The sequence below is a fragment of the Ammospiza caudacuta genome, chromosome 6 (genome assembly GCF_027887145.1).
Source record: "Ammospiza caudacuta isolate bAmmCau1 chromosome 6, bAmmCau1.pri, whole genome shotgun sequence".
Taxonomy (NCBI): Eukaryota; Metazoa; Chordata; class Aves; order Passeriformes; family Passerellidae; genus Ammospiza; species Ammospiza caudacuta.
Window position 1 is genome coordinate 13016081 of NC_080598.1, and position 27993 is coordinate 13044073.

The following is a 27993-nucleotide window of genomic DNA, read 5'->3' on the forward strand; positions in this document are numbered from 1 at the left end:
GCCGCCGCCGCGCACTCGCCCCGCGCCGCTCCCGCCGCGCCCCGCGGTCGCCACGGCAACGCCGCCGCGCCGCCGAGCCCCGGGCCTTCCCTCGCCGCCTCTCCCCGCGCCCGCCCCGCCGGAACCAGCCCGGGCGGGGTGAGCGGCGGCGGGCGGCGGCAGCGCGGGCGCGCGCGCTCGCGGCAGTGCGGTAGCGGCGATGGAGCGCGGGGCGCGGGCGCTGCTGGCGGCCGGTGAGCGCCGGGGCCGGGGGGAGCCCCGGGAGCCCCGGACCGCCCCCAGCACCGCTCTGCTCTCTTGCAGCCTGGAGGAGCCTGTGGGAGCGCCATGGGCCCTGCCACGGCGGCAGCGCGGCACGGGCCGCCCGGTGCGGCGGGCACGGGACGGGGCCGGCCGGCGGCGGAGCCCGGAGGTAGGTGGGGAATGCCCGGTTGGGGGTTGGAGCAGCCCTGCGGGAACAGGAGCACGGGAATCGGTGCTGGGATGGGACTTGCTCCCGTGATGGAGCGTGTCCCGTCCCCGTCCAAACAGGGACATCACTGTGAGAGCCAGGGCTGGCCTGGGAGCCCGGAGAGCGGGGATCTGCCAGGGAAAGCTCAGTGGATTTCCAAGAATGTGAGTTCAGACCCCCGGGAACCCGGTGTGACAGGGCAGAGCCGTATCCTTGTGACAGCAGGGAAAGGCAGTGCGGTGTCACAGCCCCGGGAAGGCGCTGTCACATCGCTGTGACAGCAGGATAAGGCAGGGTCACAACCCTGGGAAAGCAGAACCACATCCCTGTGACAGCAGGGAAAGACAGTGCAGGGCACCTCCTTTAGGAAGTCGGTGTCACACATCCCAGGGAAGGCAGTGTTACAGCCCTTGGAAGGCAGAGCCACGTCCCTGTGACAGGAGGCTAAGGCAGTGCAGTGCCACATCCCTGGGAAAGCAATGTCATGTCCCTGCAAAGGAACTGTCACATCCCAAGGCAGGCCGAGCTGACCACCCTGGGGCCTGGTAACACTTCCAGCTCTGTCCTTGCCAAGCTCTCTTGGCTCTCTCCCTGCCTGCTCTGGACTGCGCACAATACCGTGCTCCAGCAGCACTAATTTTCTGGGAGAAGCTGTTCCCTGTTGCTAATGACTGTTCCCGAACTGCTAATGACTGTTCCCTGATGATAATGGCTGTTGCCAGCCCAGCTGGGCACGGGGCTGTGATTCCTTTGGACAAGGACACACGGAGCCCAAGTGGGGAACAGGGACAGGACAGTGTCTGTGCTCACCCGGGCAGGGTGACATATCACCCTGAGAGAAGCTTGCTGATTTCAGGACACAGCAGGGTCTCCTGGACCCCAGAGGGGTGTAAATCAACACTGAGACTGGTGATTCCCAGTGAGTCCAGCCTTGTGTCCATCCCTGTCCAAAAAAAACCCTCACAAGAATACTAGTGACTTGGTATTTTAGACCCACATAAAGAATTGCTGAGGGATGTGTCTGCTCTCAGCCAAGCTTTCTCCTAGTGAAGCCCAAGCACAATCCTGCCCAGAGAAGAGCTTTCTGAGGAATTTTGGGGTGATTTTCTCCCCCTGAGCCAAAGTCACCGTCAGTTCTCTCAGTGCTGTGCTTCCCCCTGTGCCGAGCAGGATCCAAAGCTCCAGGCCCTTCTGTGTGAGTGCAGCTGCCAGAGCCATTTTGGGCAGGTGGGGAGGTGACAAGGGGAAGGAGAAGCTCACCTTGAAGGACGTGGCCGAGCTGCTCCGGAAGGAGGAATGTCGGAGTGTGGTGGTGATGGCCGGCGCTGGGATCAGCACGCCCAGCGGCATCCCCGACTTCAGGTGAGGCCTCTGTGTCCTTGGAGGGCTGAGGTCTTGTCCATGGAAAGGGTGATTAAACATTGGATGGGGCTGCCCAGGGAGGTGCTGGAGTCACCATCCTTGGAGGTGTCCGAGGAATGGCAGGATGTGACACTCCTGTGGACGTGGCACTCTTTTTGACAAAGTGATGATGCACCACAGGCTGGATAGGTTGATGCTCTTGGAGGTCTCTTCCAACCTCATTGATCCTGGGATTCTGTCTCCAGTCCAGGCCCCCCTGCAGCCCCTCTCAGCTGCCCTCTGTCCCTGCAGGTCCCCCGGGAGCGGCTTGTACAGCAACCTGGAGCAGTACAACATCCCCTACCCCGAGGCCATCTTTGAGCTGGGGTATTTCTTCGTCAACCCCAAGCCCTTCTTCACACTGGCCAAGGAGCTCTATCCTGGAAACTACCGCCCCAATTCCGCCCACTATTTCCTCCGGCTGCTGCACGACAAGGGGCTGCTCCTGCGCCTCTACACCCAGAACATCGATGGGCTGGAGAGAGGTGAGCTCCCTCCTCCCAGCTCCAGCAGCAGCACCAGGAGCTGAGGGGAGAAGCAGGACTGGGGAGATGCACAGGGAGGCTATGGCTCAGTCCTTTCCCCCATGCTGTATTCCAGTGGCTGGGATCCCTCCTGACAGGCTGGTGGAAGCCCACGGCACCTTTGCCACTGCCACCTGTACGGTGTGTCAGAGGAACTTCCCCGGAGAGGACTTCAGGGTGAGTGGGCCCAGCCGGGCATCAACACAATTAACACAAGGAGGCATTAATTATTACAGCAATGACAGATCCAAACCTGTTGTTTTGCCCTGGGGGACAAGAGGTTTGTGGAGGTGACCAGGTTTGGGGTTGGGTGTTGCTCTGAGGACACGTGGTAGTTCTGAAGCCCTGTGACAGGCAGGTTTGGGGTCTCCTTTCAGGGGGTCTGGGTCCCTGTGACAGGCAGTTTTGGGGTTTCTCCTTTCAGGGAGATGTCATGGGGGACAGGATCCCTTGCTGTCCTGTCTGCACCGGAGTTGTCAAGCCTGACATAGTGTTCTTCGGCGAGCAGCTCCCACCGCGCTTCCTCCTGCACCTCACAGACTTCCCCATGGCAGACCTGCTCTTCGTCATCGGGACATCCCTGGAGGTCTGGCAATAACGGAAACCCCTGGGAAAAACTCACATGGAGAACAGGGCCTGAAGGGACTCCAGAGGGGAGAGAGGGCTGAGAGAAGACAAGAAAATGGGTTAGGGAGGTGAAATTTGGGGTGGAGGGTAAAAAATAGGGTGGAAGTGCTCTGAGAGACCCTCTGGAAACCAGGTGACACCTGGAGAGCTGAGGAAAGGCCACCAGGTGACGGGTGACACTGTGACCTGCTCAGAGCCAAGAGTGCCAGGAGCAGGTTCCCCTGGCAGGGTGACTGTCCCTGTGTCCTCCCTCAGGTGGAGCCCTTTGCCAGCCTGGCCGACGCCGTGCGCAGCTCCGTGCCGCGGGTGCTCATCAACCGGGAGCTGGTGGGGCCCTTCGCGTGGCAGCAGCGCCACAACGACGTGGCCGAGCTCGGGGACGTGGTCGGTGGCGTCGAGAGGCTGGTGGAGCTGCTGGGCTGGAAGGAGGAGATGCAAACGCTGATCCAGAAGGAGAAAGAGAAGGTGGGAAGAGGCTCAGACCCCCCAGCTCCCCCCTCAGCCCCTGTGCTGGAGTTATGCACAGGAGTGGGTTTGTGCTTGCTGGGGTCACATTGCACAGAAAAGTGCAAAAAAAGCCCCATTCCAACCCAAACCTGAGTGCTGTTTCACAGCCAGTGTGCCAGGGCAGAGCCCTGTGGGCTGAATGTGTCTGTGGGAAGACGTGGATCTGCCAGTTCCAGATGAGTTAGGAACATGGAAAAGGACAGGATTTGGGCTGAAAGCAGTGATCCTCTCAGGGACTGAGAAGCTTCCAGTTACATCACCTGGTGTGTGATTTGTTCTCAGACAAACCCTGTATCTGTAGGTGCAGATGTCTGATTACTCCCAGCCCCTGGCAGGAAATGCCCTTGGCCAGCAGCACTAGGCTGTGAGGCGGCAAAGCCTCAAAACAGAACTGGGATGTTCCACAGGGAGCACTTCCCTCAGCTCTGAGGAGCTGGAAACTCACACCTCTACAGTCCCTTCATGCTGTGCTTCCAGAGATTCCTCTAGAGCAATAAGCTGTAGGAGAGAGGGAAGGGAGGCTCCAGTTGTGCTGAGACCCCACTAGTGCTGCCATGGCTGGACAGGGAGTGGGATTCCTGCTCCTGCTCCACTTGGCAGTGATGAATCCTTAAATCAACTTTTTTTCCCCCCAACATTCTCACATCTGTAACCTTCTGGGATCTTCAGGAGTGAGAAATTGCAGGGGAACAAGTTTGTAATTACTTGGAGCTTAGTGCTGATGTTAATTACTACATTCCTTTAGACCACTGGGAGGTTTTTTCCACATTTGACATCAAACACAGATGGTGTTTTTTAGGCATACATTGTCCAAACGTGACTTCATAAAATCTGGCTTCAAGGTTCCAGTTGTAACATCCAGGTTGTTCTTACTTCCCTCAGATTATGCAGCAGGAATGAGTAGGAATTCTTAGCCTTTTTGCCAGGTTTTTGATTTTTCAGTACCAACATTTTGGGAACCAGCCAGCCCTTGGCTTGATGCTTGTGCTGCTCTGAATCCCTGAAGGATAATGCTGATGCAACAGTGATGGAGGAAAACCAGTTGCTTGGAGCAACCTAGATTAGTGGAAAGTGTCCCTGTCCATGGCCAGGAGTGGGACTGGATGGCCTCTAAGGCCCCTTCCAAGCCAAACCATCCTGGGATTCCAGGATTCTGTGGGGATGAAGCTGGGGCTGGAATGTTGGATGCTCCCTGGCAAGCACTGTGGTCTCTGTTTCCAGCTGGATGCCAAGGACAAGTAGGAGGGCGCTCCTGTCACCCCTCAGCACATCACTTGAGGATCTCCAGCCATGAGTGTCGCCAGCAAGTGTCCGAGGGCCTGGGGGCTCGTGCCAGCACATCCAACGAGCTCTGTGGCTCTGTGGCAGCAGTTGGCTGTTTGGATCTCCCTCCTTCCGAGCCATCCATGTCAGAGCCCCTTAGAGGCACTGGTTCCATGGGGCAGGAGCTGGAATGCCATGAAGGTCAGGCCAGGACAGCCTGGAGAGTGTTTTCCAGCTCCCACTGGGCTGAGCATCCAGTTCCTGTCACAGCTCCTCCCCAGCCACTGTTCCCTTGGCTGTGATCCTCAGCTGCTGCAGGCTGTGTTTAGTCTTCCATAAAATCTCTGCTAATCAGGGGACAAGCCAGGGGCGGGGGGGCTGCCCCCCATTCCCATTCCAGCTCAAGCTGCTGGGGAATTTTTGAATCACTGGAGTGTTAATTATTTAATAATAAAGAAACAATTCATTTCTGGATGTCACCTGAGGGGTTTTCTGTAGAGTCACATCTGTCCCCACCACTGGTTTTTTCACGTGCTTTTTGGTACCTTTTCCACTCACACAAGTGCCTTTCCCTGCTGTAGATGCCATCCTGGGGGGTGGCAGTGCCATATCCTGCTCTGTCCCACACCTGACACAACACAATGCAGAACCTTGTGGCACGTCCAACTGGAAATGGTGGGGACTTAGTTTTTAACCATCCCCTGCTGCCTCCCAAACAGAGTTCCATGATTCTATGAACACCTCCTCCCAAAACACTCAGTGCCAAGCTCAGCCCCTGCTCCAGGGCATTCCAGGCCAGGCTTGACAGCTGTTCTTAGGGATTTAAGCACTCTGGAAAATTGCAACAATATCAGAAGCAGCTGCATTAAAAACATCAAACCCCCCTTTTCCTTTTGCACAGAAAGCTTGGGAAAGCTTCCACAGCTGGGAAGGGATCGTGGTCTGTGCCTGCACACAGAAGGGCTGGGGAGGGGGGTTTTGCTAGTTAAAAAAAGAAGATGAAATTGCCCTAAAAGCTCACACTGTGACACAGCAGGGCTGTCCCCAGCCCAGCAGCCTGGAATGGCATTTGGGGGTCAGTCAGGAACTAAACAGAAACAGAATCATCCAGGTTGGGAAAGACCTCCAAAATCATCGAGTTCAACCTGTGACTGATCCCTACCTTGTCACCAGCCCAGAGAACTGATTGCCATGTCCGGGCCTTCCCTGGACACCTCCAAGGATAAGGACTTCACCACCTCCCTGGGCAGCCCTTTCCAATGCCTGACAGCCCTTTCCATGAGGAAATTCTTACTGATGTTCAACCTGAACCACCCTTGGCGGAGTTTGAGGCTGTTTCCTCTTGTCCCATCCCTTGCTCCCTGGGAGCTGCACCCTCCTGGCAGGGAATTGTGGCAAGGCAGGTCCCCCCTGAGTATCCTTTTCTCCAGACTGAGCCCCCTCAGCTCCTTATGCTCGAGACCCTTCCCCAGCTCCATTCCCTCCCTTGGACATACTTCAGCCCCTCAATATCCTCCTTGCCATGAGGGGCCCAGAGCTGGACACAGCACTCGAGGGTTTCCTCAACAAACTCAGTTTCCTCAGCAGTGAAAACTGGAAAACCAACCAAAGCATCCCTCCAGCTCTTCACCTCCTAGACCACGCTCAGGAACACCCTCAGCTCCTAAGGACACATGGGCAGAACACTTGGGATGCTCTGCCACAGGAATTTCCTTGCTGGGAGGAATCACTGCCACACTCCCACGTGTCAGGTTGGCTTTATTCTAGCATCACTTGTGCATTCCTACTCGTGATGGGAGGTTTGGGAACTCAGATACATGAGACAAATGAGAAGATTTTCTCTCCAAAGAAAACAGGAATAAAAATAAAGAGAAATCTACACCAGGCCCAACAGCAGCCCCTGGGGGACACAGCGACCTGGGCACAGCAAGGATGAGCCAAGGACAGAGCACAGGTATTGGCCTTTTGTCTGGAAAGCAGGAGGTGGGGAGAGGCAAATGCCCAAACCCAGCTGGGTGGTGACAGGGACAGTGCCCAGTGCCAGGGAAGGGACATTGGAGCATTCCCAGCAGATGCCCACACGCTCTCTCCTGCGGCCAGCGCAATGCTGGAAGCTTCCAAGACCACACCAGCTCTGCTCACCCACACATTCTGGGTGTGCACAGACAGGGATACAGCCACCTGCACCATGCCCTGCAGGTCCCACTCCCACTGGAGGTCCACACCCCTCTCTGGCAGCCCCCCTTGCCATGGCATTCCTGGGGAGCAGTTCCCACTCTAGGGCTGGGCACACACACAGCCACAGGAGGCTCCATGGATGGCTGAACCCTGATAAGTGGCAGGAAGAGCCTCCCCCTGACCCTTTTTCCCAAACAGCATGTATTTAAAACCCAGAAATCCTACTGGAGAGTCCTGGAAGCAATTTGGAGTGTGAAATCCTCAAGGCTGTTGACAGGAGAGACCGAGGTGGAGCCAGGTCACAGAGACCTCTGGAAGGAGAGGTGGCTATGGAGCTGGGAAGGTGGCAGGTGTTCCATGTGGTGGGCTGTGAGGGGCCCAGGCTGGACCCACATCCCACAGGGAGAGTCCTGGCACAGTGCCAGCCCCTGGGTGCAGCACCAGTTCCGAGGGAGAGCGGCTGGAGCTGCCTCAGTCCAGCCCCAGGTCCGAGTCGGAGGACGAGCGCTCGTCGGCGATGTTGCGGATGGCGTTCTCCATGGGCGCCAGGTTGCCGCTCGGAGTGATGCCCATGGGCTGGATGACCTTCTCCCTGCAGCCAAGAGAGGGGACAGGTAAGGCAGAGCTGCAGCACAGCATGGGAACAAAGCAGGAATAAAGCAGCAAGGTGGGGCTTGTGGAAATGGCCTGGAACACACTTAGCATAACTAAAGATCCCCTCTGAGAAATGGGGACGGTGCCAGCCCTAAAAATTCCAGCATGGCCTGGAAGCACAATCCTATTCTCTGGAACAGGCTCCTTTCTAGAGTTCTGTTCTGTGTGGTTCGGGATTCCCAGAGGAAAACTAACACTGGTGTCCATGTTCCTTTCCCTCCAACACAGGATGGACTTCCCTCCTTTACTCTTGAAAGTCTGAACTCAGCTGGGCTCCTGTGGGTCAGAGATAACTGGAAAAAGCACTCCAACAGGGAAAGAGGCTGGTGGCACTGGCTGCCATCTGTCCCTGCTGTTTGTCCCCAGAATGCTGCTTCCTCCAAGCTGTATTGCCAGGACAGCAGCTGCTGTCCTTCCCAAGCACCTGGACAAACCTAGAGAGCACCAGGTGCTTGGGAACACCACAGACACAGTGAGGAATTCTGCAGTGTCCCATCATGCCAAAGCTGGAGGAGCTGGCAGTGCTTCCCTTGCATGCCATGGAGCCACACTGAGGGAAGAATTTCCCCACATATCCCCTGCCACTCCTGCTCCTAGATCCCTCCAGGCCTTGGGAACACAGCCAAAGGAAGGTTTGTCACAGATGTACCCCCTGACACACACATGTCCCAGTACCTGGACAACTTGTCAAACATGTTGACCAATTTCATGGCTTCATGCTCCTTCTGCTCCTCCGTCATCCCTTCCATGGGGTTGGGCAGCTTCTCCTCCACACGTCCTGTCACAGGGTTGATGCTGCACAGAGAGAGAGCAGTGAGGCCAGGGTTCAGGAGGGGACAGCAGGTGACAAAGGGCTGTTTAGAATCCTTCTAAGCCTCATGGAGCAGAGGAATGGCACAGCAGGACTGGCTGTCACCGCTGCTCATGCCCTGAGCCCCAAGTGCCATCACAGTGCTACTGGGGATTCTAACCTACATCCTTAAAAACACCTCCCTTTCCTCTACCATCCCCTCCTGCCAATGCCACAGGGCCACTGGAAATGAGGGATATGAGGGCAGGTGACATTCACTCCCTCTCCTCAAGGCAGGAGACAAAAGCTAATGGAGAAAATCCCAACAAACCCAACCTGCAGGGACACTGAAGAGATGTTTGGGGGATGCATAGGTGGGTACAGGCCTGGATCCCCCACCCTCAAGATACCACCCACTGCAGAGGAAAAGGAGAAAGAGAAGGGAAAAAGAGAGGGAAGGGAAAAAGAGGAACCAAGAACCAGCTGGGTGTAGCAACACTGAGCTCTGGAGAGGGGTAGGAAAAACAGTCGTTTCCACCCATGCTACACATGCATGAGCAGAACAGGGTGATGGCAGCAGGTACATGAAGAGGGATAAAGCAGGAGGAAGGTGTGGGAGAAGGGGAGCTCTAGAGGAAGAGGGGATCTCTTTACTTGGGCTTTGCCTCTTTGTACTCCTCCGTGTCCGTGTCTTCATCCTCCGAGTACTCGCCCTCTTCCCGGCCGCCGGCCATGAGGCCCCGTGCCGCCAGCAGCCCCGCGGCGTTCCCATAGCCCGTGTACTTCACAAACCGGGACACTGCCAGGACAAGGGAGAGAGACCATCCTTCTGTGCTCCCACCAGCCCCAGCAGCACAGTTTTGCCATGTCTCCAGGCCATGGAGGTGCTGGCAGGGAGCAAGGCCCGTATGTGGGAGCTGAACATGGGCCAGGCTGTGTGCAGGGGTGTCCTCCAGCACAGCCTGTCCCTCACCGCTGGCCTGAGGGACACCACCTCCTACCCACAGAGCTGCTGGAGCTCTCCCCTTCCCCCCACTCAGCAGGGCTGTCCTAAGGGAAGGCAGCAGCCCTGCAGAGGGTCTCCATCTCAGGGTCTCCCTGTGGAAGCCCCAGGACTCACCGCTCTCCTTGCAGAGCACGAAGAGGAACTCGGCGGCGCAGTGCTTGACGTCGGTGTCAATGTGCGTCATGAGCCTCACCAGCTTGTTCCGCAGGGAGTTCCCCACCTCCGGCCGGTTCCGCACGTCCCGCAGCGGCGGCAGCACCTGCAGGGCCACAGCAAGGGTGACAGGTCACTGTGGTACCAAAGCCACCCACAGCAGAGGTGTCTGGGGGTGGCCACAAGCAGGGCTCTGCTGGCCTCCCCTCAGGGCAGCACCTCTGAGCGTGGGGCTCAGCACAGCATACCCTGGCCTTCAGGAACTTCCTGGTCTGCCGGTGGACTCGGGCACTCTCCGTCAGCAGGTTCAGCACAGGGGTCAAGCTCTCCTTCAGCTTGTGGCCCTGCAGGAACATCCCCAGAAGGAGCAGCATGTCAGTCATGCTGAGCTCAGCTTGTCTGGCTCATGCTGGAGAACACGAGCACAGACCACCAGGGAGATGGATGGACAAGGAGCTTCCCAACATCTGCCACAGGCATTCAGTGCCTCCTTCCTCCCCACACCACTTGCTGTGGCACAGGCACTGACAGAAATATTTGGGCAGGGCATCCAGGGCAGAGAAGTGCAGTGGTAAAATCTGGAGGCCCTTTGGAACAACTCCAGAGGCTGAAAACTGTAGTCAGCTTAAAAATAACATGAACTCAGATTTCCAGAACTGCCCACTGGATCACGGCTGAATGAAACAGGGCTGATTTGTCAGTCACCCAATTAATTATCAGCTAATCATCCACTGTTCCACCAATCTCACTGCCTGCAGCCCCCAAAGCAATAGCAGTCACCTTCCCAGTTCAGGGATGTTGGTTTAGTCCCACCAAGCACAGCTCTGCCAAAAGCTGTCCCTCCTACAGAGGGCTAACTTCAAACCAAGCTTGCTGCTCCCACCAGGCTCTTCCAGGCTGAGGGAAAGGTGCCCCAGACCCGTGGGCAGAAGCAGCCCCACCGCTCACCCTGTCCAGGCGGCGCTCCAGGAAGTCCAGGAGGATGCTGACCGCATCCATGTTGACACCCATGTACTCCAGAGAGCCCGGCCGCACTTTGGGAGTCAGGAGCACATCCAGACACTTCAGGGGCAGGTTGCCCAGCAGGTTGACTGTGTGGCTGCACGTGTGAAAGAGAAGAGAAGTGAACACACAGTGATGGAGCTTTGCTCACAGAAGTTCTTCAGCTCTGCAGAAATGAAGGCCCATCATTAACTTGCAGGAGTGTGAGGACACTGTGATCCAAGTTTTCCTGGAGCATCTCAAGCTCCTCACACCACTGAAAGAGGATAACTTAAGACGCTTTTTGGGTAGCTAACTATATGCTGAGAGTCCAAAGTAACATCTGAGAACCCACAGATTTTGACACACAGCCAAGCAGGACCAATCTGGGTGGTCCAAGGTCTGTCTCTGGAGTCTCCTGTGTCACTCCTAATGCTGATGTTCCACACCAGCACTGCTTGGGATCCCTCCAGCTATGTATTCTTGGGGACAGGGTGGTGTCTCCTGCTCCAAGCTGAAACCCCTGCACCAATAATGCTTGGCAACATGACACAGCCAATTTCTCAGCACAGCTTAAGACTAATTAAGGCCATCTCATGGACATTTAAAGCAGCTTCTTCTCTGGCCAGTTGCCCACTGAGGTGGATGTCACCATTGGGACACAGAACATGGAACAAGATCTCAGGGGTCAGGATGCCATGGCACTCCCACATGGCATTCTCAGGCCAGGAAAGGCTGTTTCTGAGTTCCAGTAGCATGAGGGATCCCCAGGCTAAACCCAAAAGCTGCTGGTCATCAGGGTCCCTCCCAATCACCCACGGAGAGGCAGGATGTGCCTGGGGGAGCTGGGGAAGCTCCTCCCAACACAGACCTGTGGAACTCCTCGGTGCGGTCCTCGCCGTCGGCAGAGATCATGAGGCAGTGGCGCAGGAGGGCACCCAAGTGCCTGTACAAAGCAGCATCTTCCTGGCCCCAGCATGGAGAGAGGAACACCTCGGTCAGCAAAGGGCAGCCCACACACCCCAGAGCCTGCAGCCCATTCCCCCCTCCAGCAGCCTGATCATGAACTGCAGGGCGTTCCAGGGAAAGCAGACTCTCAATTCTCCATTTGGGAATGCTAAAAGCACAGGTAAAGTAAGGGATAACACTGCACTGGGGCAGTGCCCTAAGGACACCTGGAGTCCCTCACCACCCTGAGGGTGCACAAGGACCAGTCTGGGACATGAGTAACTGCAAGGGAGGAGAAAACCTGAAAAGCCAGAGCCCAGAGACACATGAATACCATGGGCCCAAGGAGCTCACCTCATCCACCTCCCTCTTGCTGGAATCAAAGGTGATGTTGAAGAGCACTTTGAGGATCTCCATGGCTCGCTCCGTCTCCTGCCGAGGCAAAGGTGGGAGCAGTCCCTCCTCGGTGGCCACCTCGTAGGGGTCCAACCACTTGACCCCAAGGGTCAGCTCCAGGGTGTCTGTCATGAGGCCGATTCCCCGGAGCTCCTGGGCCAGCTGCTGCCGGATGTCCACCCTGAGGGCCGTCAGCAGGAACAGCAGGCGCAGGTCAAAGAACTTGATGTCGTGAGGAAGACTCCGCTCGTTGTACAGCTTGATGCGCCGCGCCAGCCCCACCACCAGCCGCCCCTCGGCCGTCAGCTCCTGCGCCATGGCACTGCTGAACACGATGTTGCACAGGCATTTCAGGGATTCCAGGATTACATCCAGGTCCGGCACCTCCCGGATGAGCTCCTCAGAGTAATCGATGCCGGCGTGCCTGGACAGGGTCTTCAGGCCCTCCTTGGTGGTGAAGGGGTCGAGGCAGTGCTTGTCCCGGGACAGGATGCGGATGCTCTCCAGGCAGGTGACCTGGCAGGATGGCTGCAGTTCCCTCTCCAAGAACTTGATCAGCAGCTGGGCCATTTTCTGTGCAGTTGGAAATAAGCAATGCCTTGGATACTGACACTTCCCAGGGCTCCCTATGGCCCTGGCATGCTCTGCTCTGGACAACAGCAGTGTCACCTGGGCCTGCTCAGCTGTGCACTCAGGAAGTGCCTGGCTCTGGCATTGATCCTGACCAGTTTGGGCAAGGACAACCAGGAAAAGATGTCTTGCAGAGAGTGTTGGGTGCAAAGGGAGAGCACAAACAGGGCACTGTTGTAGCTCTGCCTTGGTGAGGATGGTTCAGGCTGACAGGGCCAACCTGCCCACTGCACAAAGGAGGGACACGGGACCCAAGGGATGTGAGGAGAGCACCTGATGCCTTGGGAAAAGAGGTGAAGAGACCCCAGGAGACTCAAATAAGCAGCATCTCCTTCATTTCAGTGCTGTCTGGAGACCTACTGGCCCAGATCTTCCATGGGTACAGACTGGCAGAACCCCACTAACACAATTCACAGGAGCTGCAAAGCTCATGGGGAACAGTCAGTCATGGAGCAGCACAAGAACACGGGTAAGGCCTCACAGACAGAGGCAGCTCAGGCTGAACCACATGTGGCAGCACTTCACATCACACCAGTAACCCACACACACTGCTGGGGGAGCCCACCAGACTGCAAACACAACACAGCTCCGAGCATGGGTCTTTCTGTGGGGTTACAAGAATGAAAGAACTCAAAAAATGAGGTTTGTAACCTCATTGGTCACACTTCAAAATAATCAGAGAATCATTAAGCTTGGAATCATTAGTCATAATCATCCAGGTTGGAAAAGACCTCCAAGACCAAGTCCAACCTGTAACCAATCAGCACCTTCATAACCAGACCAGAGCATGGAAGTCATTCCCTGAATACCTCCAGAGATTGATAATGGCTACACCACCTCCCTGGGCAGCCTCTTCCAAAGCCTGACCACCCTTTCCATGAAGAAATTCCTCCTGATATCCCACCTGACTCTCCCCTGGTGAAATGAAAATACTAAGGGAAAAAATTAAGAAAAACTGAACTTCAGTCCTTAATGTGGGGCTCATGGTGTGCCCCACACCCACAACCTGGGGAAGTGATGAAGTACAGCTGTTCCTCTTCTCCTTCCTCACAGGGAGACAAAGTTTCAGATACAGTCCCAGCAACCAAAGCCTCAGGCTGGCTCAGGGGAAAGGGATCTCAGGGTGTGTGCCTGAAGCTGAACCACCTAAACACCCAAGCACCAGGAAGTAGTGGTGATGTTCATCTCATATTTCATGGCAGACACCCCAAAAGTGGGACACTGTGCCTGAAGCCACTGTGTGACTGTCCCAGCTCACCCAGCAGGTCAGTGCAAGGCAAAGAGCTCAGATCTCATCAGATCCAGTCACATGTTTCAGGCTGTGCTGGAACTCTCCATGTGGCAGCAGCTGGCCCTGGCACAGCCAAAGGAGGTCCTGCTCTCCACCCAGGTCACCTGGCCTGCACTTGCTGTGCTCACAGGCATTGGCACCATCCACCAGTGAACTGACCAGAGAACTGAGCCAGCTGGAAAACAACCCAGGGAAAACAGTAATTTTTATGGCAGAACAGGCAGACTGAGGCCTGCCCTGTCACAAAGTGCTGCAGGAGCAGGAATGAGCAGGCAGAGTGTCCTTCCCTCCAAGTGCCAGATTACACCAGCTCAAAGGATTTGCTAATACACAGCTCCTGGGAAATCCCACTGCTGGCTCCCAGGGGAGCCCCTCACCCTCCCCCAGAGCCAGCACTGCTGTGATCCTTGCCCAGAGGCATCAGAGATCACATCCATGGCTGGGACTAAATGGATCATGGAACCATTGCTAGTGTCAGAAGGATGCTGACCTTTACCCAAAACAACCAACTACTGATGGAAAAAACCAGAGCCAGACACTCCAAGCACACAATTCCCTAACCAAGTTAATGGAAAACTCTCAGTTCCTCTCCTGTGGGAGCTGCTTGCCAAGCCCAGCTGGACATGAGCACAGAGCAGCAGATTTACACACTGACCAGAGGAGGAAAGCAAGCAGCATGTGCCTACCTTCCTCTCTTCCCGCTCCTCATCCTCAAAGATGAAGCACTGAGATTTCTGTGGGAAAAACAAAATCAATCAGAAAGAGGAATAGGTTAAAACTCCACAGGACCAGAGCAGAGCCATTCAGCTGGAAAGCAGCAGGTCCAAAACATGCTGCAACAGCAAACACACCATCTCCTGACAGTCCCCCTCACATCATGGGCATCACCCCTGGATGCACAGCACCAGTGCAATGCCACAAGCCAGCTGACAGATGGATTTAGTTTAAATACTGCAGCAGCACAGTGGGTATTCATCCCAATCCCAATATCCTATAAGAGCCGGTAATTCCTGCTCAGTGATATCACTGAGCTGTGCCTGCACGTCCTCCCCTTGATATTTATTGGTCCTTTTCCTGCCCCAAAGAAGTCCTGTCTCCTTGGTACATGGGAATGGATCCTTCTGGTTAGCAGGCTGTTCTTTAAACACAAGGGACTTCATGTCCAGATTCCATCCTGTCCCTATGCTAACAAACACTCCTGATCTCCATTCCTTGGGTTTCTCTTGCGATTTTGTTTGTTCTTCACTGCCAGTCTCCCTCCTGACTAAACCTGCTCCCATGGAACTGGAGACCACAGGTGCCTGGGGAGAAGCAGCACCTCCCAGTCATTGAGGCAATCCTTGTTCATACCAAGAGAGCATTTGATGCCAGCTTGGAGAACAAAAACACTTAAATCCATAAAACACTGATTATGTGTGTGCAGTCACCAAGAGCCCAGGGTTGTGTCCAGCCTGGAAGGAGAGATGGACACAGTGCCTGGAGCAGCCCCAAGTGTGTGCTCCAGCCAGGCTGTGTGTGAGCTGATCCATCCACACTACCAGGACCTGATGGCTCAGTGCTGTTCCACAAGCAGGCTGCTGCTTCTTCCCCCAAGCACATCCTCTTTTCAGGCTGTAATCCCATTTGGGGATATTTTGGCCACACCTGGGGTTTTGCTTTAGCTGTAGTATATTCCCAGCAAGCAAAAACTGTGTGCACAACAGTGAATTAAAACAAATCCTCAGGAAAAGCATACAGAACCATCAGCTTTGCAGCACAAGCAATGCCAAGCCGTGCCAGGTTTATCTGCAGTTTCATAATCCTCTTTGACTGCTCCATTTCCTCCAGACGGGCCAGCAAACCCTGTGCTTGCAGTTCCCTAGGCTTGATACCCCAGGAAGGACCCAGCTGGGGGAATCCAACAGGAAATATCTTGTTTTGGGGGCACACAGACACTATTTGCACCCCAAGGATGCTGGTGCTGCACCTGCTGCTGGTGCTGTTAATTCTCAGTGCTGTCCTTAACAAACACCTGCTCCTCCTTGGCCAATATCTCGCCATTCCAAATCTGACTGACAGGAATAGTTCCACACTCTCTCTCTCTCTCACACACACTCTTGCAAAATATTCCTCAGGTTTTCCCTCCTGGCTTCCACCTACTCCAGCCTGGTGCAGAGTGAGTCAGAGTGATCCACAGGGCCAGCCCCTCTCAGGGGAAACCTCTGAAGGAAATTTCCCTGACAACCAGAGTCTGTTTCAAACAGGATTTCAGAGAGCCATAGAATATCCTGAGCTGGAAGGAACCCACAGGATCCATGCAGTCCAGCTCCTGGCCCTGTGCAGACACCACAACAATCCCACCCTATACCTGAGAGCATTGTCCAAACCCTCCTGGAGCTCTGGCAGCCTTGGGGCTCTGCCCACTCCCTGGGGAGCCTGCTCAGTGCCTGACCACCCTCTGGGGGAAAGAAACTTTTCCTGATATCCAGCCTAAACCTCTCCAGCTGTTCCCTGGGGTCCTGTCACTGGTCAGAGAGAGAGACTGGAGCTGCCCCTCAGGAGGAAGCTGTAAACGGCTGAGGTCTCCCCTCAGTCTCCTATCTCCAAGCAGAGATTTACCACCACAGAAAATCTTTTCCTACTTTAAGGCGAGAAATGCTCCCATCTCTGCTTCCAGATCATTGGGGTTTGATATTCTACATTCATCATTTACTGCCTTCAGAGCTGCACCCATATGAGAGCCCAGCAGTCACCTCCAACCATCTTTTGACTTGCAAATCCCAACATCCTTTCACCTGCAGCTCCTCCCTGGACTCTTTCAGCACCTCCAAAACTGCCTTAACAAAAAAGCTCCTCTTACTCAGTCCTCACCCTGACTCCTATTTCCTGGCCAGGCTTTCTTGGAATCTGGATAACAATTTTTTAGGAGTCCCTGAGCTGAGGGAAGTGCTGATGCTCACTCACCTCTTGGTTGTAGACCTGGAGCACCTTGAGAACCGTGTCCTGCTCCCCGTTTTCCAGCGTGGATACCACAGCCTGGAGCTCCATTATCCCAACAGCTCAGCTACAGCACAGCCCAGAGGAAGGGGAGCAAGGGGATTTCCAGCGTGATGAAAAAGCAGCTCGGCACACAGACCTCTGAGAGGGAAGAGAGAAAGGGGCGGAGAGAGCAAGGAGGGAAAAAATGCAACACAAAAAAATCCCTAAGCGATATTGCTCACACTGCTGCATCCATAAAAGTGGAGCAGATGGATAACCCGAGCAAAGCCAGCAGCCAGCTTCCTCTCTCTCCTGCTAATCCTCTTCTTCCTCGCTTTGCTTTTCAATGTTTAATATATGCCCTCCCAGTAAAGCACTCAGGGAAAACCTTCCCCCCACCAGCTGGGGATTAACGTGGAGCAGATAACAGCAGCTCCCTGAAATAGCTCCCTGCCTCCTCCTCCTCCCCGCCGCCTGCCCTGATTTCTGCTGCCGCACAGGGGGGAAAATAACAAATAAAGCCAGAAACACTCCCGTGGAGTGACAAGGGATGGAGCGGCGAGGCAGCCGGGCGGGAGAGCATCCTCCGGCCGCAGGCGGAGCTACCTTGGCAGGTGGTGGGAAGCAGAGCGGGGAGGGCTTGGTGGCAGGCTGGATGATGGCCGGTCCCTGCAGGCGCGGCCAAAAGGCGCGTCCGGAGCCCCCGGGAGAGGCTGTCCCTGCCCACACTGCCAGCGAGCAGATGCGCAGCTCCGCGGGATTATTTTGGATACAGCACCGGGTTAGCGGCTCACGGAGCCCACGGTGCTGGGACAGCCAGCAGATTTGGGCTCGGACATGTGTTCGGCTTCCGTGTTGCCAGGAGGATGGGCTGAGCTGGTCACCCCAAGCTCAACAAACCGGGATCCCAGGGCCCCCAGGGCTTGGGAATCACACGGGCTGTCCTCTCCTGCCCACGCAGCCCCAGAGGGGCTTTTCGGGGGACCAAAAGAGGCAGATCCAGCATTTTGGAAGGCAGAAAGCCGTGGAGCCAGAGGCTGGGCTGGCCCGGGGCAGGGACACAGCATCCCCATGTGCAGGGGCTGGGATGCAGGGGATCCACCTCTGCTTTTGGGGGGATGACATGAACCAATGGACCATTGGGCATATCCCCATTTCCGTACTCCTACTGCTTCCTCACACTGCCACCTCCTTCCCCCACCATCTGGGTAAATCCCAAACCCCGGGTTTGTCCCCAAAACCCTGTTTATGTCCCTAAACCCCTACCTTCCCCCCCAAACATCTATTTTCGTCTCAAGCCCCTATTTTTGTCCACAAACCTTTCTTTTTATCCCAAGCCCCTATTTCCCCCCCAAACCTCTATTTTCCACCCCTAATTATTTCCCTAAAACTTGTTTTCGTCCCCAGCCCCTTATTCTTGTCCCCAAACCCCCATTTTCGTCCCAAATCCCCCCGTTTTTTGTCCTCAAGCCGTTGTTTTCCCCCCCAGCCCCCCGTCCCTCCCCTGTGCTCGGCAGGGTGCTGGCCGTACCTGCGGCCCGGGATCCCTCGGGGGGCACTTCCAGCCCTTCCGCCCCGGCCCGGGCGAGCGGCCCGAGGGTCCCGGTGCCGGGGGGAAGGAGGAGGAGGAGAAGGAGGAAGAGCGGGCGGACATTTCGTGGCGGCTCCGCCCGGCGGGGCGGGACGGGCCGGGGCAGCCATGGCGGAGCGGGGCCGAGGTGAGGGGACAAGGGACAGCGACAGGTTTGGGGGGGGGCAGAAGGGGCTGGAGCGGGTCAGAGGGAGGAGGAACTCCCGATCCCACTGAACCCCACGGCGCCTCTTGCAGTGCCCCGATTTCTTCCCCTATAGCCCGGGAATTACCCCCCCCCCCCAAAAACCCTAATTGCCTATCTGGGCCCCTTTTGGGGTCCTGGGCTGCCCCCCCAACCCCTAATTGCCCCCCGAAACCCTTAATTTCCCCTCTTGAAACCCTAAGTGCCCCTTTGAGCCCCCAGCTTCCCCATAGCCCCTAATTGCCCCAGAACCCCTAATTCCCCCCCCTCCCCTGGATCCCACCTGCCCCACAATGGGGGGCAATGCCGAGAGACCCCAACACAGCCGAGGGGCAAACGGCCCCGGATCTGCCGGGTTTCACCCAAATCTCACCCCTGGGTGTCACTGGCCACGGAACCCCCACAGCTGCTGCTGAGCCATGGTGGCAATCCAGGGTGCAAGTCTGGTTCTCGCCCTGGCGCGTTTGGGGGAAGTCTGTGGTGTTTTGGTCACATTTTCAGAGGGTTCCACGGTGCAAACCACACGAGGAGGGGCTGTGACAGGAACAGAGCTGTGCTGTGGCAGGGCAGGGATGATGTGGGCTCCTTGTTCCTCTCTCCAGGGCAGAGTCCGAGCGCCATGGAGGACCTGCTGGACGTGGAGAACAAGCGGATGGCTGACAGCCTGGCCAGCAAGGTCACCAGGCTGAAGTCGGTGAGTGCCGAGGTCACAGCGGGTGCTGAGCTGAAGGACAGGCTCTGATTACCTGGGAGTCCTGCAGGGGATCACCAAACCATGGAGAGGTTTGGGTTGGAAAGGACCTTAAGGCTCATCCAGTCTCACCCCTTCCCATGGGCAGGGGCACCTTCCACTAGACCAGGTTGCTCCAAGCCCTGTCCAGCCTGAGCACAGGGGTGTTGCTAAGCTCACTCCTCAGGGAAATATTAATGAAAAAAAGGCAGGTAGAATAATTTTGGAAAATACCTGTGTCTCTGTGTAGCTGTTCTTAAAGCTGGTTTGCTCCTATTAACATCAAACACTTTGATTTAAGCTTTAAGCTCTAAATTATTATTAAAAGCTTAGTACAAGCCATGAAAGAAGGCAATGACTCACTGTTGCCATCTTATTGCAGGGGTTCCATATGTTGTCTCCTTATCACAAAAGTTTCATACCCTCTTGGTGTTTCTCATGGGTAACCCCTTAGAGTACTGCCTCTTTCTTCTTCACAAAGTGGCCCACTAGCCCCCAATCGCTTCTCACCCAGACACCCCACCCTTTTATAGCACTCTTCTTCTCATTGCTTACAGCTGTGGCCTGTTAAAGTCAGGCCTGTTCCTAATCTTTGGTAATTGGCCCAGCTGCAACTCCTTAGGGGCAAGATTACTTTCTACACTATCTTTATTTTCTTATATTCTATCTCCCTACAGTTTGGTCCTATTAACATCAAACACTTTGATTTAGAGCTTTAAGCTCTATATTATTATTAAAAGTTTAGTACAAACCATGAAAGAACACAATGACTCACTGTGTAAAAGGGCAGGTTGAATTCCTGCCATTGTGTCCCAGGGTTTAAACTCCCCTCTCTAGCTGGCAGATTTAGACATCCAGGCTTTATTTTCAGAACTGGAAAACTTCACCTGCCTGGCAGGGAAATTCCATTTTCCTTGTTCCTGCACCAGACAAGCCCCTGCATGTCTGTTGGAGCTGGGAAAGCAGCAGCTTGTTCAAATAATTCACATTTCAGATTTTAGAGGTTCTCTGGACATTAAAAGCTCACTAATGCCCATTTCCTGCCTTGCCCTGCAGCTGGCTCTGGATATTGACAAGGATGCTGAGGAACAGAACCGCTACCTGGATGGCATGGTAAGGACCTGGGAGACAGGACAGACAGATGGGGCTTTCTGTGCAAATTAGGGAACTGGGATGAGAGGTGGGATGGCAAAAACCCTGAAGGGAGAAGCCCTAAATCAGCACTGGGATTGTTGGGTGTCCCGTGCAGGGCTTGGAGCTGGACTGGCTCATCCTTGTGACTCCTTCTGTGTAAATCAGGGAACTGGGATGAGAGGTGGGACAGCAAAAACCCTTAAGAGAGAAGCCCTAAATCAGCACTGGGATTGTTGGGTGTCCCGTGCAGGGCTTGGAGCTGGACTGGCTCATCCCTGTGAATCCCTCGGGACTCGGGATGTTCCCTTGGGAAACTTGGGAAGTTTCATGATTCTGCAAGGCCTCCAAGGTGTCCTTTCCCACCAGGACTCGGATTTCCTGAGCGTGACCGGGCTGCTGACGGGCAGCGTGAAGCGCTTCTCGGGCATGGCGCGCTCCGGCCGCGATAACCGCCGGCTGCTCCTGGCCGTGTCCGTGGCCCTCGTCCTCATCTTCTTCATCCTCTACTACCTGGTGTCCCGGGCGGGGACCTGAGCCCGGTCTGGGAGGTGGCACAGGCTGGACCCCACCATCCACAGACCTGCCCACACGTTTTCCAGAGGAGCCTCCAGCCACACCTCCACCTTCCCAGTGATTTTCCTCCCTCGCCGCTCTGGCTGGGCCCAGACTGCTCTTCCAAAACAAGTTTGGCTCCAAAGGGATCTTCGTGTCTAATGGGATTTTGGGGTCATGGCTCTGGCTATGACCTCCTGCCTTGTCCACATCCTGTGGGCTGTTCCTAAGGGCCACTTCCACCGTCACTTCCTTCAATGAAAACCAGGAACTAACAAATCCAATGACTTGTGGATACTCCATCCATAACCCAGCTGAGCTCTGCAAGCTGTACGATTTAGGATGCTGACTTATGGGATTTGGGAGTACCAGTGTGTGACTGACATTCCATGTGGCCACTCTCCATTTCCCTGGGCTGAAAGGAAACCTGTGCTGTGCTGCTTTTGGGTGGAATTGGCAATGGATCTGAGCGGGGATACTCCCAGATTGTTGCCGGGAAGAGATGCAGGGGAGCAGAACTTTCATTAAATCCTGGCTTGGTTTTTTTCATCATCCTTGTGGGAAAACTGGGCTGGACCCTGTGGGAAGGGAGGACCACAGTCCATAACCACACGGATTTGCACTTGTGTGGAACCTTCCAGAACCTTCCCACAAATTTAGTTGCTAAATCAGGGTAAAGAAATCCGGTGGCAGAAGGTCTAGTTAATTGTGGTTACTGTGCCACCTTGGTTTTAGAGCACTTTGTGGAGATGTAGTGCCAATAAAATGGAGGTTGAGGTGAGGTGGAATTCCCCTCTCAGTGCTGTCAGGAGTGGAGAGAAATCAAGGAGGGATTTGCTGATTTGTTTATGCATTTACAAGGTACAAAAGGAACCCCTGCCTTGCTTATTTCCTTCTCTCTTCCTGTAACAGCAAGGGCTCAGCCATTCCTCCTCCTCTGATTTAGACTCTCCAGCAAACCCTCTTCATAGATGGATGGCTGAGTGTTCCTTTGCTTTTTCCCTGTTCCCTTGGGCTGACTCGGGTCCACAGCTATGAAGGGAATGTTGTCCCACGTACCAAACTGCTCACAAAACACACCCTGGATTAGGTGTGCTCTTTTCCACGTTTGGGAAAAAATGTGCAGGAAAGGCAAGGAGCAAGGAGGCACCAGGAACTTCCTCTGGCTCTTCCTGCTTTCCTGGTGCAATGTGGCAGCTCTGGGCTCTTCCTTTGGGAAGAATCAATGGCCTGTGGTTCCTGGAGCAGGTGACTCCAGATGAAAGGACCCTGGAGCAGCCCGGCCCTCACTCTGGCGGGGTTTCTTTTGCCTTTTCTGCTGTAAATAAAGCTGATTTTAGACCTTTTAGCCCAGATGTTTGTTCCTTGTGCAAGGTGCAATGTCAGTCACCTGGTAGTACCTGTGGCCTCACAGCCCAATTCCAGCGTCACCGGGAGCCACCCCGGGGCTGGAGGGGGACCTCGGGTGGGGTGGGGGACTCACGGGGACTCACAGGGACACTGGGGAGGCCTGCGGATAGGTGGACAGTGGTGAAAATGGACGGTGAGAGACACAGGCCCCGGGTTGGGGGCGCCAGCGGCCTCTCACTCCTCGAGGGTCGGTGTCTCCACCCATGTCTGAGGCCTCACGGCAGTTCTGTCCCCATGGCGCAGCAGAACAGGGCCGCGCCGGCTCCGTCCCCGTGGCAGCCGTCCCGGGCCTCGGTAACTGGGCCCCGCCATGTCCGGCCCCGCTGTCTCGTCACCATGGCAACCGGGTGTCGCATCGGAAGTGTCGTAAGGGACAGGCCGGAAGTGGCTGCTGGGGCGGAAGCGGCGGCGCGATGGCGGCGGCGACAGCGGGGAGCGGGGCCGGGAGCGGGGCCGCGGGCAGCCCCGAGGCCACCGGCAGCAGCACCGGGGGCGGCGGGTGGCGGCGCCCCCACGGGCCGCTCCAGCGCTACTATGGCCCGTCCACTGCCGAGGCGGCCGAGGCGCCCCCGGACCCCACCGACATCAACGGGCCCCACTTCGACCCGGAGGTGTTCATGACCAAGGTGGGCACGGAGACCCCTCCCGCGGGCACTGCCACCTTGGCGACGGCTCCGAGGGGCCCTGGAAGGTCACGAGAGATCTCCATGGGTGGCCCCGACCTTGGCGGGGGGGAAACGCAGGGTCCCCAGAACCTTCGGGGCCCAAGGATCTTGAGAGGATCCCATAAAGATCCTGTTCGAGCATCTTATGGATCTGCTCCCCTGAGGACACCGATTCCGTGCGGGAACGGTGCTGAGGTGCTCGGCAGCAGCTGGATCGGGGCAGTTAGCAGGGCAGGGGAGGCTCCTGGGGATCACTTCCATATCCCGGCAGGAATCCAGGGAGGACAGTCAGGGATCCTGCAGGGAAGCTGAGGGTCTCAGATGTACTATGGAGAGCAATTGATATCAGCTGGGGGGCTCCGGAGGGGGCAGTGGAGGCAGATGTGTATCCGTTGTCCCCTCAGGTGCGCAGCGAGTGTCCCTTGGGACAGCTCCTGGCCCGTGAGGCCGCGCTAAGCCGGGAGATCCGCGCCCTGGACAGTGACATGCAGACCCTGCTGTACGAGAACTACAACAAGTTCATCTCCGCCACTGGTGAGCTGTTCCCTCTGGAGCCTGCTGATGGCAGCAATGGGAAATGGGGATTTGGGAGGGTTCACTCTGGAGCCTGCTGATGGCAGCAACGGGAAATGGGGATTTGGGGGTGATCTCTCTGGCAGCACTGGGAAGCTGCCCTGGGGGGTGTGGTGGTTCACTCTAGAGATCAGTGACCTGCAGTAACCAGGTTTCTCTGGGGGTTATGGCTGTGCTGTGTTAATCCTGGGTGGGCTGGGGGGGTCCTGGGCAGCTGAGGGACCTGGCACTTGGCTCGTGTTCCCCAGACACCATCCGGAAGATGAAGGTGGATTTCCGGCACATGGAGGCGGAGATGGACGACCTGGCGGCCAACATGGCGGCCATCAGCGCCTCGAGCGCCCGCGTCAGCGCCGCGCTGCAGGACCGACACCGCCGTGGCGCCCAGCTGGCCGGTACGGAGCGGGGCCATGCGGGGACACATTTATTGGGGTGAATTGTGTGGGGCAGAGGGGCAGATTTGTGGGGTGGAGATCCAGCAGGTGGTCCCACCGCTGTGCCTCATGCTGCTGTGTGCCCACCACTGACACCGTGTCCCTGCAGGGGTGCAGGCGCTGCTGCGGAAGCTGCAGGCGCTGGTGGAGGTGCCGGGGCGGCTGCGGCGCTGGGCGGGCACGGAGCCGGCGCGGGCCCTGCGCTGCCATGCCCGCGCCCGCGCCGTGCTGCGCCACTACCGGCACCTGCCGTCCTTCCGCGCCATCGAGGACGAGAGCCACGCCATCATGGCCGAGCTGGCCCAGCGCCTGCGCACACGCCTCCGGTGCGTTCACCCAGAGCCTGCTGAGGGCAGCGCTGGGAAATGCGGGTTTGGGGGTGCTCGCTCCAGAGCCTGCTGATGACTCCTATTGCTTATTCCCTATTTTCTGCCATCGGCCACCAGGGAGGAGACGCTGGACCCCAAGGAGCTCACCGAGTGCGTGGAGATGCTGCTGCAGCTGGAGGAGCCGGCCGAGGAGCTGAGCGAGGAGTTCCTGAGCCAGGCGGGCGCGCGCCTCGAGGCCGAGCTGGCGGCGCTGGAGGCCGAGCTGCCCGCGGCCGACCCCTCGGGCACGGCCACCACGCCGCCGCCGCCCGCCTCCGACATCCTGGACTTCGTGGACCGCGGCAGCTCGGCCTTCGTGGGCACGCTGTGCCAGCTGGCCGGCTCGTACCGCACGCTCTTCGGCGGGGACACGGGGCGCCTGGAGCCCTTCGCCGCCGCGCTGGCCACCCGCTACTTCGCGCTGCTGGAGCGGCGGCTGGCGCTGGAGCGCGGCCTGGGCGACACCTCCCTGCTGGTGCGGGCGCTCGACCGCTTCCACCGCCGGCTGCGCGCGCTGCTGGAGCTGCTGCCCGCGGGCGCCGATGCCGCCGCCGCACTGGTGGCCCGGGCCGCCCGCGAGCGCGTCGACCGCTACCTGCGCGCCCTGCAGACCTTCTTCCTGGGCTGCCTGGGTGACGTGCGCCAGGCGCTGGCTGCCCCTCGGCCCCCCGGCAAGGAGGGGCCTGGCCTGCCCGACCTGCTGGCCACGCTGGCCGCCTCCGTGCTGGGCCAGCTCAAGGCCGTCCTGGCCTACGTGCAGCTCTTCACCGCCAGAGACGTCGCCTTCGCCAGCCTGCCCTACTTCAAGGTGAGGTAACACGGAGTGGAGCGCTTTGGGGGGACAGGCCAAGGGGGCTAGGGGCATTTTAGGGGTCACTGGAGCAATCTGTGGGTGGCACAGGGTAGGTTGGGGGTCATACAGCGTGGTTTGGAGCCCGTACAGGCCAGTTTTGGGGTGTGACCTGCCCCCCATTTGTGGCACAGGGGGAGTTCTGTGTGACAGCAGTGCGTGAGGGACTGGTGGTGGCCTTCGTGCGCTGGCTGTGCCGCACCGCCCGCGGCTTTGCTGATGGCCCAGCTGAGCGGGGAGCTCCCGCTGCCCCCCCGGCCCTGCTGCTGCTCCTTGCCCGTCTCTGCCTGGACTACGAGAACTCCACCATCAGCTACATCCTCACCCTCACTGATGAGCAGTTCCCGCCCCAGGTGAGCCTCTAAATGGTCCTAAGGGGATCCTGCATGTCCCCAAGGGATTTTCGGGGGGGTTCTGCATGGCCTTAGGAGCCCCTGAAGCCCCAAGAACCTGTAAGAGGGGCAGTGATGCTGCTTCAAGGCAGAGTGTCCCACCTGTCCCCAATGTCCCTGTGCTCACAGCACATCAGATGTAGACTCACACGGAGGGCAGCATCTCCACGTGTGCCCATGCCCCTCCTGTTGCCAGCAGTGGCCGTGCAGCAGAGGAGGCACGGGGCTGACGGTGCCTGTGTGTGTCCCCAGGACTCGGGGCCGGCGGTGACGCCGGGGCCGGCGCTGTGTGCGGAGGCGCGGGCGGCAGCGCAGCGGCTGCTGGATCACTACGTGCAGGTGCAGGGCGCGGCCGTGGCGCAGATGCTGCGCAAGAGCGTCGAGACGCGCGACTGGCTGGGCACCGTGGAGCCGCGCAACGTGCGCGCCGTCATGAAGCGCGTGGTGGAGGACATCACCGCCATCGACGTGCAGGTCGGCTGACACCCCAGCTGAGAGGGGTGCCCAAGGTCCCTGTGCGGCCCTTTGGGGATTCTGGAAGGGTGTGGGAGGCTTGCAAATACTTGGAAGGATGCTGGGTGATTTCGGGGGTCCCAGGAGGGGGTTGTTGGTGCTGAGGGTGTGGTGCCACCCACAGGTGGGGCAGCTCTTCGAGGAGGGGGTGAGGCGGGCACAGAGCAGCGATTCCAGCCGGCGCGCCTTCTCCGTCTACAGCAGTTCACGGGCACCCGGCCGCTATGCCCCCAGCTACACCCCCAGGTCAGCCCCGCCACCCCTGGGTCACCCTGGGCTCCCCGTGTCACTGCCTGGGCCACCCAGGCACCCCTGGGCTCCCTGTCACTCCTTGAGTATCCACTGCATGTCCCCTGTCACCCTCTTCACTATCCCAGACTGTCCCAGGCTGTCTTGACAGCCCTTAGCTGTCCCCATATCCCCAGACTATGCTAATGATGATCCCGGTTTGTCCCAACACTCCCTGTGTTCTTACAACTGTCCCAGAATCCCCTGGTGATCCCCATCATCCCTGTGTCCTTCAGTTGTCTTGTCCCCCCATGTCCTGGAACCATTCTCACATTCCCCTGCCTTTCTGTCCCCAAAAGCATCCCTGCATCCTCTGACCCTCTCCATGGCCCCTAACGGTCCCTGTGTCCCTGTCCCCACATCCCTGGCTCTGTCAAGTCCCTGACTGTCCCTGTGTCCATGTCCTCAGTGCCCCTATGGACACCCACCTGCTCAGCAACATCCAGAAGCTTTTCTCTGAGCGCATTGACATCTTCAGCCCTGTTGAGTTCAACAAGGTGAGATCATGGGGACACCACCATGTCCCTAAACATCCCCAGAGGTCCCAAAGTGCCCGCCTTCTCACTGGCACATGTCCCTGGTGTCAGGGCTCAGGGAGTTGCTGGGAGCTGATGTCCAGGACAAGGGTGTCCCCAGTGTCCCCTGCCCTAGGACTCTGTGGGGAGGAAAAGGATCACTGTGGGATCAGTGCAGCGACCAGGCCAAGGGTGTCCATGTGCCACAAGTCCCCATGCTCAGGAGTGCCCTGGGTGGGGAGTGGCAGCCAGGACAAAGGCCCAGCATGCCGTGTGGACACCATCCCTGTGCCCACGTGCCATGTGTCCCCGCTGTCCCCTGGCCCAGGTGTCGGTGCTGACGGGGATCATCAAGATCAGCCTGAAGACTCTGCTGGAGTGCGTGCGGCTGCGCACGCTGGGGCGCTTCGGGCTGCAGCAGGTGCAGGTGGACGGGCACTACCTGCAGCTCTACCTGTGGCGCTTCGCCTCCGACGAGCGCGTGGTGCAGGGGCTGCTGGACGAGGTGGCCGCCAGCGCCGCCCACCGCTGCCTCGACCCCGTCCCCATGGAGCACAGCGTGGTGGAGCTCATCTGCGAGCGTGGGTAGGATCAGGGACAGGGACGTGCCACACCGGGGCCTGTTACACCTCTGGGGACAGACCTGGGCCCTCTGAGTCCCTGCACATACATGAGGGCAATCTGTGTGACCTTCCCAACAAGAGTGTCCTCACAAGGATGTCCTTGTCACACCATGTTGCTCAAACCCCCCCTTCCCCACTGCTTCCCCAGCCCAGTGACACAGTGTCATCCCCTCACCCTGGTGACATCCCCTCATGCCTGGAGACAGCCCCTTTGTCACTAATAAATTATGTGTGAGTTGAATTGGGTGTTGTGTCCCTGTCTGTGCCTGGGGGGTGGGAGCTGGCCCTGCACACAATGGGGTCCCACCTGCAGCTGGGCTGACAGCACAGGGACAGGGGCTGGGCACTGAGCAATGTCCCCAATGGACCCACAGCCACAAGGGCCCCAAACTTTAAAAATCAGCCTCCAAAAA

At 57.4% G+C, this 27993-nt stretch overlaps 4 protein-coding genes across 5 annotated transcripts; 3 read left to right on the top strand and 1 right to left on the bottom strand.

The window, feature by feature from the left end:
• The first annotated feature begins 75 nt into the window (after positions 1-75).
• Positions 76-5198, top strand: SIRT3 (sirtuin 3). The gene is made up of 8 exons (XM_058807375.1): positions 76-138; positions 304-412; positions 1622-1813; positions 2105-2337; positions 2453-2553; positions 2801-2962; positions 3259-3468; positions 4732-5198. Exons 3-8 carry the CDS (start codon positions 1767-1769, stop codon positions 4750-4752), a joined length of 774 nt encoding a protein of 257 aa, XP_058663358.1. The 5' UTR covers positions 76-138; positions 304-412; positions 1622-1766; the 3' UTR covers positions 4753-5198.
• A 1333-nt stretch (positions 5199-6531) lies between these two features.
• Positions 6532-19728, bottom strand: RIC8A (RIC8 guanine nucleotide exchange factor A). Of its 2 annotated transcripts, none has more exons than XM_058806456.1 (11): positions 19498-19728; positions 16744-16917; positions 14487-14534; positions 11838-12452; positions 11407-11501; positions 10503-10653; positions 9803-9898; positions 9516-9660; positions 9050-9194; positions 8281-8400; positions 6532-7543 (listed from the first exon to the last, which is right to left on the bottom strand). In XM_058806456.1, exons 2-11 carry the CDS (start codon positions 16825-16827, stop codon positions 7423-7425), a joined length of 1620 nt encoding a protein of 539 aa, XP_058662439.1. In that variant the 5' UTR covers positions 16828-16917; positions 19498-19728; the 3' UTR covers positions 6532-7422. The 2 variants fall into 2 exon arrangements, with proteins under 2 accessions (XP_058662439.1, XP_058662438.1); XM_058806455.1 differs by lacking the exon at positions 19498-19728 and adding an exon at positions 18290-18393.
• Positions 18440-22262, top strand: BET1L (Bet1 golgi vesicular membrane trafficking protein like). The gene is made up of 4 exons (XM_058806457.1): positions 18440-18476; positions 19136-19227; positions 20320-20376; positions 20764-22262. The coding sequence occupies exons 1-4, from the start codon at positions 18458-18460 to the stop codon at positions 20929-20931; spliced, it is 336 nt and encodes a 111-aa protein (XP_058662440.1). The 5' UTR covers positions 18440-18457; the 3' UTR covers positions 20932-22262.
• Positions 22263-22772: 510 nt separating this feature from the next.
• Positions 22773-27783, top strand: VPS51 (VPS51 subunit of GARP complex). The gene is made up of 10 exons (XM_058807501.1): positions 22773-22985; positions 23429-23558; positions 23846-23992; positions 24141-24357; positions 24478-25207; positions 25384-25602; positions 25894-26115; positions 26279-26400; positions 26852-26939; positions 27286-27783. The coding sequence occupies exons 1-10, from the start codon at positions 22773-22775 to the stop codon at positions 27544-27546; spliced, it is 2349 nt and encodes a 782-aa protein (XP_058663484.1). The 3' UTR covers positions 27547-27783.
• Positions 27784-27993: the final 210 nt, after the last annotated feature.

What these genes read in the sequence shown, in the direction of transcription:
- VPS51 (XM_058807501.1), top strand. Translation starts at nt 22,773, where the DNA reads ATGGCGGCGGCGACAGCGGGGAGCGGGGCCGGGAGCGGGGCCGCGGGC. An exon ending in CGCCTGCGCACACGCCTCCG is followed by an intron (nt 24,358 to 24,477) that starts GTGCGTTCACCC and finishes ATCGGCCACCAG; the next exon opens with GGAGGAGACGCTGGACCCCA. An exon ending in TCACCGCCATCGACGTGCAG is followed by an intron (nt 26,116 to 26,278) that starts GTCGGCTGACAC and finishes TGCCACCCACAG; the next exon opens with GTGGGGCAGCTCTTCGAGGA.
- BET1L (XM_058806457.1), top strand. An exon ending in AGGTCACCAGGCTGAAGTCG is followed by an intron (nt 19,228 to 20,319) that starts GTGAGTGCCGAG and finishes CTTGCCCTGCAG; the next exon opens with CTGGCTCTGGATATTGACAA. An exon ending in ACCGCTACCTGGATGGCATG is followed by an intron (nt 20,377 to 20,763) that starts GTAAGGACCTGG and finishes CTTTCCCACCAG; the next exon opens with GACTCGGATTTCCTGAGCGT.
- SIRT3 (XM_058807375.1), top strand. Translation starts at nt 1,767, where the DNA reads ATGGCCGGCGCTGGGATCAGCACGCCCAGCGGCATCCCCGACTTCAG. An exon ending in CATCGATGGGCTGGAGAGAG is followed by an intron (nt 2,338 to 2,452) that starts GTGAGCTCCCTC and finishes GCTGTATTCCAG; the next exon opens with TGGCTGGGATCCCTCCTGAC. An exon ending in TCCCCGGAGAGGACTTCAGG is followed by an intron (nt 2,554 to 2,800) that starts GTGAGTGGGCCC and finishes TTCTCCTTTCAG; the next exon opens with GGAGATGTCATGGGGGACAG.
- RIC8A (XM_058806456.1), bottom strand. Translation starts at nt 16,827, where the DNA reads ATGGAGCTCCAGGCTGTGGTATCCACGCTGGAAAACGGGGAGCAGGAC. An exon ending in TCCAGGTCTACAACCAAGAG is followed by an intron (nt 14,535 to 16,743) that starts GTGAGTGAGCAT and finishes TTTTTCCCACAG; the next exon opens with AAATCTCAGTGCTTCATCTT. An exon ending in ATGTTTGACAAGTTGTCCAG is followed by an intron (nt 7,544 to 8,280) that starts GTACTGGGACAT and finishes TCTTGGCTGCAG; the next exon opens with GGAGAAGGTCATCCAGCCCA.